The sequence below is a fragment of the Bos taurus genome, chromosome 14 (assembly GCF_002263795.3).
Source record: "Bos taurus isolate L1 Dominette 01449 registration number 42190680 breed Hereford chromosome 14, ARS-UCD2.0, whole genome shotgun sequence".
Classification (NCBI taxonomy): Eukaryota; Metazoa; Chordata; class Mammalia; order Artiodactyla; family Bovidae; genus Bos; species Bos taurus.
This window is the reverse complement of record NC_037341.1, coordinates 25,106,882-25,126,315: the sequence shown is the minus strand read 5'-3', so window position 1 is coordinate 25,126,315 and position 19,434 is coordinate 25,106,882. Positions and strand designations below refer to the sequence as shown.

The 19,434-nt window shown below is 39.3% G+C and overlaps 1 protein-coding gene across 1 annotated transcript in view; it reads left to right on the top strand.

The window, feature by feature from the left end:
- TOX (thymocyte selection associated high mobility group box) overlaps window positions 1-19,434 on the top strand; it is a 311,716-nt gene that overhangs the window by 132,281 nt on the left and 160,001 nt on the right. The window contains 1 exon segment of the mRNA NM_001102096.2: window positions 12,721-12,786. Coding sequence (NP_001095566.1) covers window positions 12,721-12,786 — 66 coding nt within the window.

Here is a 19,434-nt window from a genome sequence, read left to right as displayed (position 1 = left end):
CTGCCCCTATTCTGCCGTACCTGCAAGGGAACAAGAGACTCCGAATTACTCAAAAACCACATGGTAAAAGGGAGGAATGAACTGCACTCTGTCTGCCAGTCCAGTCAGCTTTTCATTAGCTCACTGGTATAGATTAGGGCTTCCCTAGTAGGTGAGTGGATAAAGACTCTGCCCGCAGTGCAGGAGACCCAGATTCAGTCCCGGGTCGGGAAAATCCCCTGGAGAAGGAAATGGTAAACCACTCCAGTATCCTTGCCTGGAAAATCCCATGGACAGAGGAGCCTGGTGGGCTGAAGTTCATGGGATCACAAAGAGTGGGGCACAACTGAGCGACTAATCTTTTCATAGATTTGGAGATGATGCAGAGAGCAAAATGTTCACCAGCAGCTTGACGTCAGCATGAAAAAATAAACTAGCTTGATCTGGAACAGCATGGGCACAGCCTGCTTACCGGAACTGGGCAGTTTGGTACCATGAAAGTTTTCTCTGTTAGCTAAGTGCTCATAAAATGAACTTCTTTTCACGCTAACCAAACTAGAGTGACTGAAAAAAAAATTCGGTCCCTATAAAACAGGAAGAGATGGAAAACTGAAATGTGGTCTGGTTTACAAAAGCTTTTTTCCAGTGCCCCTGGAGGATCAGTTATTTTCATGGATAGAAATTGATTTGGAAATGAAAGCACATGGAATAAATATTACTGCAGAATAGCAGAATGGTGAGATACCTAAAATGCTTTCACTTCTCACAACATTGCACTGAATTTTTTTAAATCATTTGTTTAGTGTTAACTTAGTAAATTCTGTGTGCTTGACAATAGTTAAGTACTGGGGATAGAAAAGTAAATAGGAATGTCCCTGCCCTCTAATAGTTCATAGTCTGATATAGGAGCCAGGTAGCATAGAACAGTGCCCACACAATGAGATACAGGCTGCAGTAAGCACATGATGCTGTAGTGAACTTACTGAGGCACAGAGAAGGGACCCTAGATCATAAGTGGCTTTAGGGAAGGCTTACCTTCTGGTGGGAAGATGCTTCTCGTCTGAGAGAATCACATTTATGCCTGCTGTTCAATCATAATTAGTTTTAGTATGTCCCTCACTTTTAGAAGTGTTCCAAGTTGGCCTATCAATTCAGTGACCATCTTATTACTAGAAAATAGGACAAGAACTCACATGGACTGGGAGATGGAAAGGTATTCCAGGCAGAGGGAATGAGTGGGAGGAACAGAGGTGGGAGTTTGCTGGTCGTATGTCAGTAGTGACAAGAGATGTAGACAGGAGTGGTGTTAAAAACATTTAACACTGGCATGGCACTGGCACTGGCCATTTAGAGTTGGGCACCATCCATAAATAAGTGACATCACTGTTTATATCATGAAGGACCTTGTGTTTTGAACTAAGTAATTGGAATTTGTCTTGAAAACCTTAGGGAGCATTGAAAGTGGAGGAGAAGAAAGACCAGTTTAGTATACTCAGTCTGGCTTAGTCTAGCAGTGAACAGAAAGGTAAGGGACTAACTTTGAGAATCAGTTAGTCATGGATGTTGTACCAGGCATTTCCCCTAGCAGTTCTGGTCTTCACAACAATCCTGTGACACGGCCACTGAAGCTCACAGAGGCTATGCCTTCCTACATTTACAGCTCAGTTCAATTCAGTTCAGTCACTCAGTCGTGTCTGACTCTTTGCGACCCCATGAATCGCAGCACGCCAGGCCTCCCTGTCCATCACCAACTCCTGGAGTCCACCCAAACCCATGTCCATTGAGTCAGTGATGCCATTCAAGCATCTCATCCTCCGCCATCCCCTTCTCCTCCTGCCCTCAGTCTTTCCCATCATCAGGGTCTTTTCCAATGAGTCAGCTCTTTGCATGAGGTGGCCAAAGTATTGGAGTTTCAGCTTCAACATCAGTCCTTCCAATGAACACCCAGGACTGATTTCCTTTAGGATGGACTGGTTGGATCTATTCGCAGATATTGAGTGGCAAACCTGAGTTTCGAACCCTGCTCTGAATTATTCAATTCTGTGGGGCTTCCCAGATGGCGCTGCTGCTGCTGCTGCTGCTAAGTCGCTTCAGTCGTGTCCGACTCTGTGCGACCCCATAGACGGCAGCTCACCAGGCTCCGCTGTTTCTGGGATTCTCCAGGCAAGAACACTGGAATGGATTGTCATTTCCGTCTCCAATGCATGAAAGTGAAAAGTGAAAGTGAAGTTGCTCAGCTGTGTCTGACTCTTTGCGACCCCATGAACTGCAGCCTACATAAAGAACCTGCCTGTCAATACCAATGCAGGAGCTGTAAGAGACACAGGTTTGATCCCTGGGTTGGGAAGATTCCCTGGAGAAGGAAATGGCAACCCATTCCAGTATTCATGCCTGGAGAATCCCGTGGGCAGAGGAGCCTGGTGGGCTACATTCATAGGATTGCAACGATTCGGACACGACTGAAGTGACTTCAGTTCAGTTCAGTCGCTCAGTCATGTCCTACTCTTTGCAACCCCATGGACTGCAGCATGCCAGGCCTCCCTGTCCATCACCAACTCTCGGAGTTTAAAAGTGACTTAACATGCATGTAATCTTCCTAATACACTTTCTGCCTCTAGTAACTGTTCTGATCCCATTAGAATTGACTATGGAATAAATTATTCCATTGTCATTAAGTGAGTATTGTCATTGAAATAATGAAGTCTGCTGTCCTGGTAGTTGTTGAATTGGTTTTGATATTCATTAATTTTATACTCACATTGGGTTACCAGAAAGTTTCATGTTGATTGATCCTCTTCTAGTACTAGTACTAGTAAGTATTTTTCTGTCCTCAAACAGACCTGGAATTGAGCCTCTGCTCTACCCCTTCCAAGTGACCTAATTCTTTAAGGCTCAGTTTCCTTTTTGGTCAAAGGACGTGAATACTCCCTGCCTCACAGAGCTGTTGGAAGGATTCAGTGAGTGAATGCATGTGTGCACCTAGCACACAGTGAGTATAAAGTAGGTGTTAGCTGCTGTCACTGTGAACGGGGCCTGGCACACAGCGGGTGCAAAAGGAGCATTTGTTGAATGATTGAATGAGTGAGTACCACATTTTTGTCTGGGACTGTGTTGATTACCATTACATTTACTGTAACAGCAAGACCATGCTAGATGGTGCACCCCTGACTGTCTTGTGTGACTGTCCATGTGCTGACTGTCTTGCAATTTTTCAGCAAAAGAGCATCATATGGTGCCATTCAGAAAGTAAAACAAGGGAAACCAGTCTCTCCTCACCATGCAGTATAAATAAGGCTTTGAGTGGAAGCAGACTTGGAATTTCCAGCAACAAGACTTCCTGTTTCGGGTTAGACATGTTTCTGGCACTGTATCATGCTATAAGAAGGATGTTGTCCAAAGGGAGGATGAACTATTTGGGAGAATGCTACCATAAAAAAAAAAACAAAATTCAAATGGGAGTGGGAATATAACCCAGGGGGATAGTTAGAACTACTGTAAACATGAAGACAATAAGAAAACTCTATAAATACATGTAATGAATATGCCTTGGGATGGGCACATCTTATGCATGAAGTCTTAAGCTAAAGCAAGGAAAATTATGTCATAATCTTCATAACATATGATAAGTCAGCAGGGAGAGCTACATGGGATCATGGGTTAAATATCAAAGAAGATAATATAAAAATAAATATACCTATATAATATTTGAAATCTCGAAGAAAATTCAGAAATTCTTCTCCTTTTGATAAAACAAATGGATTGAGTAACTTTTTAAGTTCCTTAAAGTGAAAGATCCAGAGCTTTGTTTCCATTCCTAATGGACAGATTTACACTCAGTGACTTGAAAGATTTAATCCAGTTCTTTAAAATGTCAGTATGTTTTCATTCAGAAAATAGAAACTCTCTGGCTGGAGCCTGAAAAAAAATATTATATATGATCTCAAAAGAAAAATGGAGTATATCTAAACTGAACTTCTTATGTTTTTAATCGGTCAGGTTTACCCTGAATATACCAAAATATATTTCAACACCTGTCCTACCATTAGGAGAGTTTAATGACCAGAAGTCTATTCCTGTAACATCATTGTTATATTTAGTCTCAATGTTATTTTCTGAGTAATAATAATAGGGAAGTGAGAATCTCCATCTTAATAATTCTGTACCTTCCTATTTGTATTTTTATTTGGTTCCCTCACTTTTAATCTAAAAATTATTCAATAATTGTTTGACTTCAACTCTTTTTTAAAAAAGTTTTCATCCCACTCAATTGTCACCTAAGCAGTCTAAATACAACTTCTCTGTTAATCTTTTTCTACATCTGTCGTTCAAGTCTCAGAACCTTCTCAATGTTCTGAACTTCTAAGTCTCACATTTTTCTTGTTTTGAACAGAGCATGTTCTTCCAGACCAGACATGTGTGAAAAATAGTCTCACCTTTTCCTCTATGTGTCAGATACTGAAGAATGTTCACTGTGCTTTAAAAGGAATACTAGAAATAAAAGAGGCAACCCCCCAAAAAATGACTTTCATACTTTTCATTCCAGGTCTATGCAGGATTTAGGTACTGTGGTGAATGGGGTGAGAGCTGATACGATGTGGAAATAGTGAGCTTAGGTAAGGATTGCCAGCAAGTTTGAATGTACTTCTCAAGTTGTTCTCTTAGCCGATGGATTCAGAAAAACTTGACTACAACATAAGTCACAGGAATGTTCTGAACCAATCATTTGAAAGTGCACTGAGTTTCAGTGACATGGTATGGTTTTACAGCTTTTTGCTTTATAGAAATTCAGAAATTACTTGGAAATTCATTTTAAAAACAAGAGTTCTACATGGACTCAGAAATCATTGCTCATGATTTTCTGATATCAGACACTAGTGTCATGGATCAAGTGTGTTTTCATGATTTAGTTAAAAGTTATTTCCACTAAGTGCACCAGGATTGATTTGGAGTGATAGCTAAGCTTCTATCCACACATTCTTTTCTTTCTTAAATAATGTATAATGAAAATGGATTTCTTTGGGGATTAATGAAATTTTCTCAAAACTTGCATGAAAGTGAAAGTGAAGTCACTCAGTCCTATCCGACTCTTTGTGACCCCATGCCAGGCTCCTCCGTCCATGGGATTTTCAAGGCAAGAGTACTGGAGTGGGTTGCCATTTCCTTCTCCAGGGGATCTTCCCAACCCAGGGATTGAACCCAGGTCTCTGTCATTGTAGGCAGATGCTTTTACCGTCTGAGTGGTATTTTCATGATATTGAAAAATCTTGATTCTTCTGTTTATTACTATTTCATAAATTTGTTTATGTCACTGCATAGACATTTAAAATAGAACTAAATGACTCAATAATATAATGGAAGCATAATAAAGACAGTAAAGACAGGATGAAATGTAGCATTAGTTAAGAGCTGTTACTTACTAACCTTGGGCGACTCACCTGGCACTGTCTTGGTCCAGGTGCCCTGGAAAGGAGAGCCCATAATGAATGCTTGCATATTAACACCGGGAGTGCAAGTCCAGGGAATCCAAAGTGAGGGGGAAGGACCACGGCAGGGAGGTGGGAAGAACAAAACATGGTGTGTACTTCCAAGCGTAGTAGCTGTGCAGCAGACCACTGCTGCTTGTTAGGCCAAAGGGTCTTCTCTGAAGAGGCCACAGGGCCTGCCATGGGCCAGTCCTCTCCACTGGGCAGTACCTACCCAACTCTTGAGGTGCATTACCAGCTCTTCTGGTAATCGAGAGGCAGGGCCTCTCGATGTCAGTTGGTGTGGATTTGGGGCACCACTAACTGTACTGTGGTGGCAGTACAGGGAGCTGGGGACTTTTATTTCCATGAGAACTGTGAAATTAAAAGCCAGTGGCCAAGGCCTGAGGGTCAGGCAGGCTGTGCAGGCCTGGGGGACATGTGATTGGATCCATCACAGACAGGTTACTTAACTCCTCTGTGTCTTAGTTTTGTCATCTGTAATGGGATTAACAGTAGTCACCATATTACAGCTGTTCCAAAAACTAAATGGCTTAATATGTGGTTGGAAAGTGCCCATAGCGGTTAAAAGTGTTTTGAATCATAATGGCATGACTTAAGTGTGGAGCCATTAAGTGTGACTTTAAGTGTGCCACTTAAAATAATACAGAGTACATTTGCATTAATAAATTTGGTGTGTTGCCTAAAAAAGCAAACAAACATTGCATTGTAACCATACCGTTAACAGCAGATGGAGATAGTTGCTACCATGCCACTGGGCCTTGGTGTAGGACAGCATCTATGAGGATAGGATCAAGATAAATGCATAATACTGTTACTGAAAATGTCAGTTATTAAAGTTAACAACGGAAACATGATACACAGTTCTTCCCCAAATAAATGTATCACTAGGACAAAGATGAGAGTATAGATTCAGTTCCTAAACACAGCTCAGATTCTCAGTGGTGGGTCCAGTGTTGCACTTGTGGAGGTGATATTCTCTCTTTCCCCCTCCAGTGGCCAAGTCATCAAGCTCCACTCTGCCCAGATCATATTTCCTCTCCATGCCATTCAGATCTGCAGCAGAGTGTTTACCACTCAAGTTCAAGTGACAGGAGCCAACCAAGAGGGGTCTCTCTTTCGTGGTTCAGCTCTGTGTGCTCCCAGGTTGTCACGCACATCCATTCAAAGCACCAGCAGTAGTTGTTTCCTTTTCTCTGGGTGTTGACGGGCTGTGCTCTGCAGGTGTCCCTTCAGGGTCCGTGAGCACTTTCCAGGCCCCTTTGCACAGTGCCAGTTTCATTCAGTCTGGCTCGGCATGGAGGCGGACTGCCTCAGCCCCTCTCACATTTCCACGGTCAGCCTTGGAACTGGAAGATAAATAAACACACACTCCCTCTCCAGTGTCTCCTGACCTTGTTCCTGGAGAATGGAGGATGCCTAGGAAGCTTGGAGCTCACCTCAGTCTATTTTTATTGGCTACACGTTACTCTGCGTGTGAACAGTGGTGACAGCTGTGCTCAGCGCCTGTTCCCACCCTTCACATTATGCTGTAGCTTTCAAAACGCTTTGCTCTACATCAAAGAGCAGAAGTCTTTGATTTCATTGACCAAACTTAAACTATTTCTTTCATTACCAAAAAAAAAAAAGAAAAGAAAAAGATAACTTTTAATCTCACATTGAGCCAAGTAATACAAAACTGGATATTTTATTTTGAGGATATTGCCCTGTCTTATAATGATTTATAGTCTTCTAAGAAATGTCACATTAACTCCCTGTTATAAACATTTCCATTTTTAGCTTCTTTTAAAAAAAAAAAAAAACAACAAAGTATCCAATATTCCTCCAGAAAACACCCAGAAATATAAGATTTTCACTTTTACAGGGGATACAATGCAATACTGTTCATGAATCCCATGAGGCCCCCATTCCTCCCCAGCAGCAGTTTTCTGGTTTTCTTCTAATGGTTTCCCTAAAAAGATTCCATTTCCTCTACCAGTGCCAATGATTGATTTATACTTCATATTCTATCTTTGATTTTTCTTATGTTTAGTGGTTTTGGGAGCCTAATATTACTCATTTCTGCTCATCGTTTACTCTGTTCAGATGGTGTTGGATGTCTACTTTCAGTTTTAAATAGAAGAAATAATAACTACCTAGTTTGAAAAGCTCTTTGGGATTATGGGTTTGGTTAATATCCTCTGAAAACAATTTTTAAAAACTGTAGTGGAAGATTATGAATGACTTTTTATGTGATTGTATCCCCTGGTGCTTTGAAATAAAAACACGAAAAAGAGTCTAAAGCACTTGGTCAGAAAGGCTAATCCCGAGTTGATGCCATTTACATTTAGATTTAAATAAGTCAGCCTATTTACTCCTTCAAACTTTGCTTCAGGTTTTAAATTGAGAATACACAGAAATTAAAAGTCCTAGGATGCGTAGATGTATTTTGAAAAGTTATAATGCCTAAATTCAGCTGAATTCTAAAAATAATAGCTGTGACAAATGCAAGGAGTAAGGAGATGCAGTTAGTTATTTTTAATAAAAGAATATCATTGCAACAATTATGAATAAGGTTTATCTAATATGTGGTCCAGATGAAGTGAACTGGGGTCATTAGTGTAATAACACAAATACTTTGCCTTTTAGACTGTGGGGCATGCAAACAAGCCACACACAAAGCATTGTGGATCTGGTCCCCCACCTATTATTTGTGATGGAGTTTAAAACAGTAGCCGTAGAGTCTAATCCCTCACTTTTAATGGGCAATGGAGTATAAAGCAGCATGTCATAATGAAAAACTCTTCTACTAGAAATCTAGACTGATTCTATACCCAGATGGACTGCATGACCAATAAAAAGTCTGTTTCTTAAGTCATAACCTCAGGGGTTCAGACATGACACCTTTGAGGACCTTTCCAAGACCGAAATTCTGGGACTCTATCCACTATAATTCAACTTCAGATGGCAACTAGATATAAACCCAAGATACGGATGCATTCTAAGAATGTTGCATCAGCAGAAGACCTGTTGAGATCCCTGGAACCAGCTTCTGGACAGGGTGAGGTTGGGTGGAGCTATAAAAAGTACAAGGATGATGTTAACCTGTTGGGGTCTTGCAGGGAGACGGTGAGCTGGGGCACTGGAATCTTGGCTTATTTTTCTTCTTGAGCTCAAGAGTTTGTCCAAACACAAAGAGGAATGACCAGGCTTGTTTTGACATACGTGTATCTTTATTTGGTAACTTATAATTCTTCAGAAAGAGACCTTAAGTTAATTTACAGTGAGATCTCTTGATTCTTAAAAAAAATCTGCATGTTTTTTAATTGAATAAAAATCTTGAGGAAGAACAGGTTCCAGCATTTAAGTATTGCTGTCTTGGCTATTTCTGTACCTTTTTTTTTTCTTTGTAAGAGCTTCTGCTCCTATTGTAATTCTGCTCCAGTTTTAATCTACTGTAAGACTATGAATTGTGCGCATTTAAAAGCCTTCAAATCATTTTCTAAAAGCTGAATATTCTCCCTCCTCTCAAGTCAATGCCTTCTGTAGGAAGAGGATCTATGCAATCAAGCAAATACAGTTTAATTTTGGTTAATTTCCTGAGGACTTTTTATGTGCTATCCCTAAGCCATAAGGACACTAAAGATTACCAAGATGTGTACTGTCTTCTGGTAGCTCACAGCCCTAGGGAGTTAATCCCCCAATAACAAAACCTGCCTGGAACCAGAGGGCTACCTGGGGGAGCCCAGAGGCTAGAGACAGCCCAACCCTGACTAAGGGGAACTGAAGGATCTAAGAAACATTTCAAGAGAAGGAAGACAGTCTGGACAAAAAGGTGTGGATGTATGTGACATATACTGGGTCACAGGGAGTGGTTGTGATGTGGCCAGACACTCTCATAGCAAAAAAATCAAGGTCATCTCTTTCTGCATCTCTACATTGCCGGTCTTTCAGAGATAAGCTTTCAGAGGAGTTGTGAATATCTTGATAGTAATAGAAGTGGTAGGGGAAGGAAGGGAGGATTTATTACAAGGAGTTGTGATTATGGAGGCTGAGAAGTCCCCAGATGTGTAGTTGGGAAGCTGGAGACCAAGAGTTTTTTTGGGTTTTTTTCTTCATTAAAAAATATTCAAACAATAACAAATGATATAGTTCCCATCCAAAAGCTGGCAGGCTTGAGACCCAGAAGAGCTGATGTTTCAGTTTGAGTCTGAAGGCAGGAAGACAGGTGTTCAGGTCAAGCAGTCAGGCAGGAAGATTTCCCTTTTACACTCAGGAGTGTCAGCTTTTTTGTTCTATTCAGACATTCAACTGATTGGATGAGGCCCGCCCACAGTAAGGAGGGCAATCTGCTTTATTCATTTTTACCAATTGAGATGTTAATTTTGTCCAAAGACCCTCATAGACACACCCAGAATATTTGTCCAAACATCTGGACATTGATGGCCCAGCTAAATTGACACATAAAATTAACCAGCAAACCACCTCCCTGTCTTTTAAGGCTTACTTATAAAGCATCCAGGAATATTCTCCCAGCCTGATTACTAAATTGTCAGCTCACTGGGACTCTTGTTCTTTGAAAGCTGGTGGCTCAGCTGTTAAAGAATCTGCCTGCGATGTGGATGACGTGGGTTCGATGGGTTGTGCTAAGATCTCTCCCTGGGTTGGTGAGATTCCCTGGAGAAGGGAATGGCTACCCACTCCAGTATTCTGGCCTGGAGAATTCCATGGACTGTATAGTCCATGGGGTTGCAAAGAGTGGGACACGACTGAGCAACTTTCACTTTCACCATAGAAATTCTGTACGATATCTTAACATCATTGAGATACTGTCATCAGTCTTTTCTGATAATATATTGGCATTATTTTCAGAATTGATAGCTAACTCATCATTTATGGCTCAGAATATATTTATATTTGTTTTGGGAGTTACATGCATATGTTGTAAAACCAGGCTTCTTGGCTTTGAATCCCAGCCCTGCCTCTTGGTAGCTGTGTAACTTTGAGCATCTAGCTTTACTTCTCTCTGCCTTTACGGGTAATAATAATAATACCTAACTCTTCATTGTTGTGAAGATTAAATCACTTAATACATATCAGTTAATGCATGTAAAGATACAGGTAGGTTGTGTGTGTGTGCTAAGTCACTTTAGTTGCGTCCAATTCTTTGTGACCCTATGGACGGTGGCCCACCAGCTCTTCTGTCCATAGGGATTCTCCAGGCAAGAATACTCGTTACAGATACATAGGACGTACTTGAAAAAAATAGTTTTTCCTTTAGCAAAGTATCTTTTACTTAAAATGCTGTTTCAGCCTTGGCTCAATATTACTTAAGTGCTGATACTTTTTTGAGGAAAGAGTTCTTAGGAGCAGTAAGTTGAATATACTCAATTAGCACACATTTTGGATAGACTAAAACCAAAACTTCAAAGCTTTAGTTGGCTTGAAAATGACACCAGATTTAGAAAATGAGTAAGAGAAGATGAAATAGAAAGTAACACATTTATAGAATATGCATAGGCAGTGGAGTGTTTGATTCACTTCACTACTTCTGTTCAGTTTAGTTTGCTACAGTCAGAGAAACTGTCCATATTTTAAATGATTCTTTGGCATCTTAACATTAAAAACATTTATAAACAAACCAACAGTGGGAGGGGGTGGAGAAATGCTAAATGATGCTCTTTGTTAGGTTTTGAGCTGGTAGAAGTGACAGGCGGATCTTGTGAGGCTAGACTATCTTGGGTTGAAGGCATTCACCTGACTGATGGAAAACCAACTGTGGGTAAGTCAATCGGACTCAGGGCTCCTAAGCCAGATGACAGAGCAACTAAAATGTCCAGATCTTCTTTTCTGGGTGTGCTATTTCTGATTTGTCCTAACAACCACATCTTTCAATGAGTGATATCAGATCTGTTTAGATACGTCTATTCACATAACATGAAATATAAATATTTTCAAGATGATGCGTGAGGAAATCTTTTGGTTCTTTGAACTTAATGAGTGCCTCAAGTGTCCTTAAGGAGGTCTTTCTGTACAGCTCATGTTTATGTGGATCTTCAGGGCAGTGTTGCAGACTACAGTTCAGAGCCAGTTCCAGAACTGAGGCGTGTCCATTTTGTTGCTAGCAGCTCACAGGTGGTGGAATGCTGTGTCTATAATTATTCTCATGCTGTACAAGCATGTCCACAGCACTGCACCTTCTACCTCCGTCACTAACTCTATTCTGTCTTGAAAAATAAGCTTCCAGATATTCAAATTGCCATGTCTGAAATAGTCTGGCAGTGAAAGTATATTCAGACTCAGCTCTTTGAAGCTGGCTGTATTAGTCCGTTTGATTATTTCCTTGGGAAAATTCTTCCTTTAACTAAAAGGGAAATGCTTTACCCATTTATCAAGTAACTCAAGACAGCACTTTTAAGCTGAGGATTAAGTCTGAATGGAGTGATTACTGCTTTCAAAAACCCAAATAATGAAAAGTTTGTTGTTGATGTTGTTACTGTTATTGTTGCTTGAACTCTTCTACAGTTTTGTACGCGAACTGCCCCCAGGAATTTTCTCCTCCCATCTTGCTCCTAACTTGTGAATTTGTATATGGATTTCTATGCATTTGTAATACTTACATTAATTCTATGTCTTTGAAAATCTTCCGAGAGGAAAATGTGATCATTGAGTCTGTATATTTGTATTGTTATCCATTGTTATTACCATTCTTAGACATGCTTGTAGTGTCACGTGCTCTTCTCAAATATTATAAAGTTAAAATTTTTTAATCGTAAGGCTATTGTGGTGAAGCCAATTTTAGTGTATTATGAAAACTCCACTTTTTCATTTTTGAGAACCAAACTCAGAATGTGTTGAGCTGTGCCTTAGTATATTTTCCATTATTCTTTTCTTTCAGAAATCATGCCATCCATTTAATACTTCGTTACAGCTGAACTGCAATATGTATATATGTGGTATGCAGAATGAGCCATTTTGTTTTAAAACAGATTGCAGATGAAAGGAAACCATTCATTTCTTGCTTGCTTGCTGTAATTACTAGAGCACTAATTACTCCAAATCACTGACATCCAGGGTCAGGAAAGATGACAACAGAAGCATCAAAGAATAGACATGGTTCTCTTGCTGTGACAGATTTTCCATATTTCCAACCACAGTATTTTGTTTTATGGCTACTGTTTTCCAGTTTGATGGTGAAAAAAAAAACAAAACACAAAAACCAACAACAAACATGCACACAGTCAAGATTGCTGAATGTTTACTATTATTTCATTCGCAGTTTGACGGTGAGAACATGTATATGAGCATGACAGAGCCGAGCCAGGACTATGTGCCAGCCAGCCAGGTGGGTTAATTAATCTTCTCTGCCTTGTTTCAAATTGTAATTAAACAAATTCAAAGAGTTGCATTGCAAATGAGTAGCACTATCAGTAACTGCCGCAATCAGGAATAATCATAATTTATAAACAAAGCATTTAAGCCTTGTTTCCAGTTAATGAGATTGCGCTGATAAAACCCCAGAGTTGGCATTTGTTGAAAGATAATACCTTGTTTCCTCTCCAGAACGGCAAGCAGCTGTTTTGCCAGCATGATCTTTCCTAAACAGTTGTTTTACCTTTAGGAAATAAAGTCTTTACAGGTGCAGGTTATTTGAGCTTCTGACTGTAGACGAGTTAATCATTATAAGCTACACATGTCACAGATAGCTTTAATTATCAACTATTGGGGCATTTCAATAAAATGTTACATTGATCACCAGAATCCCACAGCCAGAGAGTGCTCTATGGCTGCTTTCAAGCCAAAACACCGTGGTATTATGGAAACATTTCAAGGACACATCTGTATCCATTTCACTGGGAATGGTTGACAAGGTGTTTAATCATGAGAAGTGACAACGAAAGTCCAATGAAAATGTAAATGGTTACATTTATAAAAGTGAATGTTTGGCTATTTATTTTTAGATACTTAAGACCAGACCTTTTGATCCAGAGCGGGTATTTGAAGCAAAATAGTAACTGCCCTCTGGGGCCACTATAACATGATATGTAAGAATACTGTAAGTAAAAATAAATGAATGAATAAATGAGAGTAAGGAAGAGTTCACAGGAGCATATTGTGGACTTGAACATATATTTTCTGGAAGAGTGAAAACCATGGTAGCCTGGAGTTTCATGTGTCAATAACTATAATGTAAACTCAAACATTGAAAACAGTTGTTTTCAATGCCCACATATCCGCCCAAATACATTTGATAACTGAGAGGGGTGGGGAAATAGAGAACAAAAATAAAACTATTTTTCTTCATGGTGGTTGTCAGTGAATTAAATCTAATATATATGTCAGGGGTGCACTTCACGGGGCTTTAAAATTTCTCTAAGAACAAAATGTCTCAGGCTTAACTCAAAACAGAGGCAGGCCTGCCTCTCCATGAACTTTGCATTTAGAAGTCATTATGATCACTGCCTTCTCTGGTAGACATTCTGGAAACTATACAGTATTGTTCAGATGAGAAGGTCATCATTGAGTTCAAATACCCAATCTACATTTCCTTCCATTCAAGAGTCAATCACTCTCAGAATACCTTTGGAAGGTTGGGCTTCGTGTTTAGAATCATTACTTAAACTGAATTCATTCAACTAAGTAGCCGCCAAGATCCATAGGTAGTTCTGAATAGGACTGTTTGATTAAAAAATGAAAAATGTTACTATTAATTTTCTTCTAACCATCAATCCCAAAACTGTACTGACAAGTTTAGTATTACTATTAGATGAAAGCAACCTGGTATCATCTCTTTGGTGCCTTTAGGGTTTTGAAGTGTAAGGGCTAATTGAATTTGTTTGAAACAGTAGGAACACAAACTCAATAAATGATTGCTGTTATAAAGCAGCTGCTCCCTTTCAGAGAATCATTATGTCCGTCTTAAAGACTTTTGGATAAAGGATGGGAAATTCAAAGCATATACATCGTAACAACTTGGCTCTTCAGATTTTTAAATTCAAGTACCATGAATTCTATTAATCCCTGACTAAAATCAAACAATGTTATTTTTCTTAATATTTCAGTCCAGTTACCAAGAATGTTTTAAATACCAGTGATAATTTATGGAGGAGTCAGGAGCTCCAAATACTTTATGTGCTTTGTAAAGATATGACAGGTTTGTGTGCCAGAAGCAAACTTTTTTTTTAATAATGCAGCACATATGAAAATGTTTTTAAAATGTGCTATTGAAAAAATTCGACTAATGTAAGATAATACATACCATGGCAGGGAATAAGCTTCACAAATTATGTAAGTTGAATGGCCTTTACTAAATTTTACCCTTAACATTCCTTTTGTTTACTGTAATATGGTGTGTTCAAGAATTCATTACCAGGTATTCTTTTAGGGAATTTTAATCAATTTACCCCTTTCAGCAACAATAAATAAGACTTTAGTCATCTGCAGGGGGAAAAAGATATATAGTTTTGTTCCTTTTCCTACACAATATACAGTATCAAGCATCTGCATAGTTTAGTAATCCAAGCTTACTTAATATCTCTCAACAATTGTAATTCCTATTCAATTTTCAAATCAGTACATGCTTTGGGACTTACAGACTAAGTTGCTAAGTAGCAGCATATGGTATACTACTGCTCCTGTGATGTTGCTACAAGCAAATAGCACAATTCTAAAGAAATGATTTTTATAGAAAGCCAGTGCTGGAACGGCTCCAGAAATGGAAGTGCACTGTAAAAATTAACGATATTCTTTTAGATAGTCCCAAAGGGCTCTCTGGCACTCATCTACTGCATGAACTCTATACCTCGTAAGTCTAGTGTATACAAACCCTTAGAATTTTTTGCATATACTTTTGTAATTGATAGGCAGCTTTTTTTTAAATTTTATTTAATTTTTAAACTTTACATAATTGTATTAGTTTTGCCAAATATCAAAATGAATCCACCACAGGTATACATGTGTTCCCCATCCTGAACCCTCCTCCCTCCTCCCTCCCCATACCATCTCTCTGGGTCGTCCCAGTGCACTAGCCCCAAGCATCCAGTATCGTGCATCGAACCTGGACTGGCATCTCGTTTCATACATGATATGTTACATGTTTCAATGCCATTCTCTCAAATCTTCCCACCCTCTCCCTCTCCCACAGAGTCCATAAGACTGTTCTATACAACACTGTCTCTTTTGCTGTCTCGTACACAGGGTTATTGTTACCATCTTTCTAAATTCCATGTATATGCATTAGTATACTGTATTGGTGTTTTTCCTTCTGGCTTACTTCACTCTGTATAATAGGCTCCAGTTTCATCCACCTCATTAGAACTGATTCAAATGTATTCTTTTTAATGGCTGAGTAATACTCCATTGTGTATATGTACCACAGCTTTCTTATCCATTCATCTGCTGATGGGCATCTAGGTTGCTTCCATGTCCTGGCTATTATAAACAGTGCTGATAGGCAGCTTTTATATTGAATACACCACCCTATAATAAGCCTGCTATGCTATGCTATGCTAAGTTACTTCAGTCGTGTCCGACTCTGTGTGACCCCATAGACGGTAGCCCACCAGGCTCCCCCGTCCTGGGGATTCTCCAGGCAAGAACACTGGAGTGGGCTGCCACCTCCCTCTCCAATGCATGAAAGTGAAAAGTGAAAGTGAAGTTGCTCAGTCGTGTCCGACTCTTAGCGACCCCATGGACTGTAGCCTACCAGGCTCCTCCGTCCATGGGATTTTCCAGCCTGACAAATATGCAATAAAAACCCATGACATTTCCACTTCTGGGTTCATTCTTAAAATATTCACTGTTTTCTCCTATAATAGCCCTAAGTGTGCTGGCCATTCAGGACTTCAAACACCATTTAACTTTTTCTTATTCTGGATAGAATTTGAACCACACAATGCAAGACTTATTTGTGGGTTTCTAGACTCTGGCTAAGGAGGCCCATGCTGCTTGATACCTCATGAACTTACAGGTTCCCTTCTCTATAGTTAGGGGAGAAAATGTGAGCAGCTAATGGAAAGGAAGCCAGAAGTAAGGAGCAGCCATCGGCCATCACGAACTCCTTTCTCATTCTTAATCTGACGTGTTTGATTGACCACCATGCCGAATGGCACAGCACAGACGTGGAAGGGGACTGGACTGCCCACCTGAGCTCTGCCCCTTCCCCAGAATCACCCAAGCCTACTTAGATGCTCATGCCAGGAAATCCTTCTTTTTCCCTGAAGTACCTTCTGTAATTCCTTATATGGAGTCAATTATACTCAAGATAAATGTTCATTTGAATTAAATACATCAAAGGAAACAGGAGTCTGGGTTTCTTGATAGGAACTTTGTATAGCACCAAGGTCATTTATCTATCCGTTTGTTTGTTTAGTTTCCTTTTCCTCTTTCTTTTTCTTCTACAGAAGTTTCAAGAGTATCATTTTCCACAGCTACTTATTCATTCCATGCTTTCCACCCACAATGGTGAGATTGTTTACCAGTTCCCTGGATGTAGGAACTCTTCACTTCTCACCCCTCAGTTTGGGCTCTGTGTGGAAATGATTGAGAAGTACTGTTTTTGTCTTTTTTTTTTTTTTTTAATATATACAAGAAATAATTACCTGGCAGATTTTCCTGACAGAGGTGATGGAGAATCTTTGGTTACTTGATTAAACCTTGTTTTCAATAAATCACTTCCTCCTTGACTCCAATAAACCATTTCTTTCTGCTTGTTTTCCCTCCAATCTACTTGCTTCCGTCATTTCTTTCCTCCCTCTCTTATTTTTCTTCCTTCCCCCTTTCTTCCATAATTTTTGTTGTTAATTTGAGCATTATAGTAAACCCTAAGTATTAAATGTCCTGACCTAGGATCCTGTGTTACATTATTTCCAGGTTGTAATCAGCTTTCTCTCTGCTTCTCTTTTTCTTCTCCCACTGGAATTTCTCTTACCTGTTTCCTCAGATCTCAAGATTAAAAATAACTGTGATAAAACATAGCAATGTTTTTCCTAGAATCTTACAACTAAGCATTTAATGTACATTTTATACCCTCCATCTTGAATGGAAAAGTTGAAAAGCATCTAGGGCAGCTCTCATGTGAGTTTCAGGTTTGATTTCTAACCTCCCTGGGCACCTGTCCTTAACAGCAGCTCAGACTCAACATATCCATTTGTCAAATCGAAATTCATCACCTCCAGCCCACTACCTTACCCCAAACTTCTTTTTTTCCTATGTTGCCTATAGTCGTGAGATTGAACGCCACTCCCCAGTTACCCAAGACAGAAACTTGAAGAGTCTCCCTTAAAAGCTGAGCTCTGAACTGATTCCAGATAGTACTGATTCTACTTCTCTGCATCACTGTTGAATCTGTCTCCTCTTTTCCACCTACATTATTACAGCTTGAGTTCTGGACCTCACAGGTTCTCATTAACTCAGCTCATCTTACCTCACTTTCATCTATCTCTCCTCTTGCTATCGCTGAATGATCCATGTTTTTTCCTTATGCACACATGTCCATGCCTCTCTGGTTGGAGTTATTGAGACACGCACCTGCCCTGCTGTGGCGTATTGCATGACTGCAGTGGGACTCGCCCTTCTTTCTCTCTGGATCTCCTGTGCTTCAGCAATGCTTGGCACATTGGAAATGTGCAGCTTTATTTTGTGTACATGTTTTACTCACATTAATTCTTTGAGTCTTCTACTCGCAGTAGTTTTCAGCCCTGCTGTGCAGACATTTAGCAAATCTGGTCCTGCCCGTTCCATTCGAGCAGCACCCCTCCACCTGGGTGTCAGTGTCTCACATGTTAACAAAAGGCACAACACTTTTAGCACCTCAGAGAATTATTTCAAGTCCAGGACTCCAAGAATTAATGTGATAATAAACTATATAGTAACAGGCAGTTATTCTTACAGTAATATCGTATTGCTATTTGTCATACACAGTACAATGGCAGCAGAACCAATGGGACTTCCCAAGTTCTTATTTGTGCAATGTTCTCTTATATATACTGTCAGAATTGTAATATTTAATGTTTGCAAACTTATTAATAACTCTATCTGTATTTTAGTTACAGATGAGAAAATTCTCAAGGTTAGATACAGTATAAATGAGGTATGACAACAGGGCCTGGAAAGTATAATATTTTTAAGAGCACTTTTGAAAAAAAAATCCCTTGAGTTAGGTCATAAAATTTCCATGATCGTGACATAAATTTGAACTATAAATTAGGCCAATTACTTTTAGATTGGTTCCTTTTGGCAGAAATTTCAGGAGTAAGGTCAGCTTGACTTTTTGACCATTCACCCAATAAAATAGCAAAGCTGCCAGGCTTTGAGTAATCTAGTTAGTCCAACAAAGTCTGGCATCTTAACAAGCCCAAACTAGTTACTCAAACCAGTCTTCAGTGTAACGTTCAAATGATTACTCTGTGCAGTCCCAGAGGTATTCATTACAGACAAAATTGCTCTTGTTGCCTTGCATGCAAGCTGAGTTTTCAATGGGAAATGAAAGGATGCCTGGAAAAATAGGCCACCTAATTAAGTTAAACTACTCTAGCGTTGGGCTTGACATCTTCATTACTCAAAATTAAAAAGATGCTTCACTTGAGCACACAAGTTACTATTGTTTATGTTGTTTTCTTCCTAAATTGGCTTCTTACATGAAAGTCTGTTTTTCAGAATTATATCTTAAAATAGCTCACATATTTCTTACAGTTTATAAAAATGTCTTAATAACTATATGGATACTGAATACCAGCACCATACAAATATTAATGTATATCTTAGAGCTCCTGATACTCAAGCACACATTCATTTTTCTGCATATTTTCTTTATCATTTACACTTTGATAGGGTTGAAATTTAGATGATTTTTTTAACCACCCAATCTTTATTATTATTATTGTTGTTTTTGTTATTATTAATTGGGTCTTGACTCTGTAATCTATAAATGATCAGTTATATGAGAAATGGAATTTCTCAAAAAAATTCAAATAGAGCATAAAGTTTAAGCTGA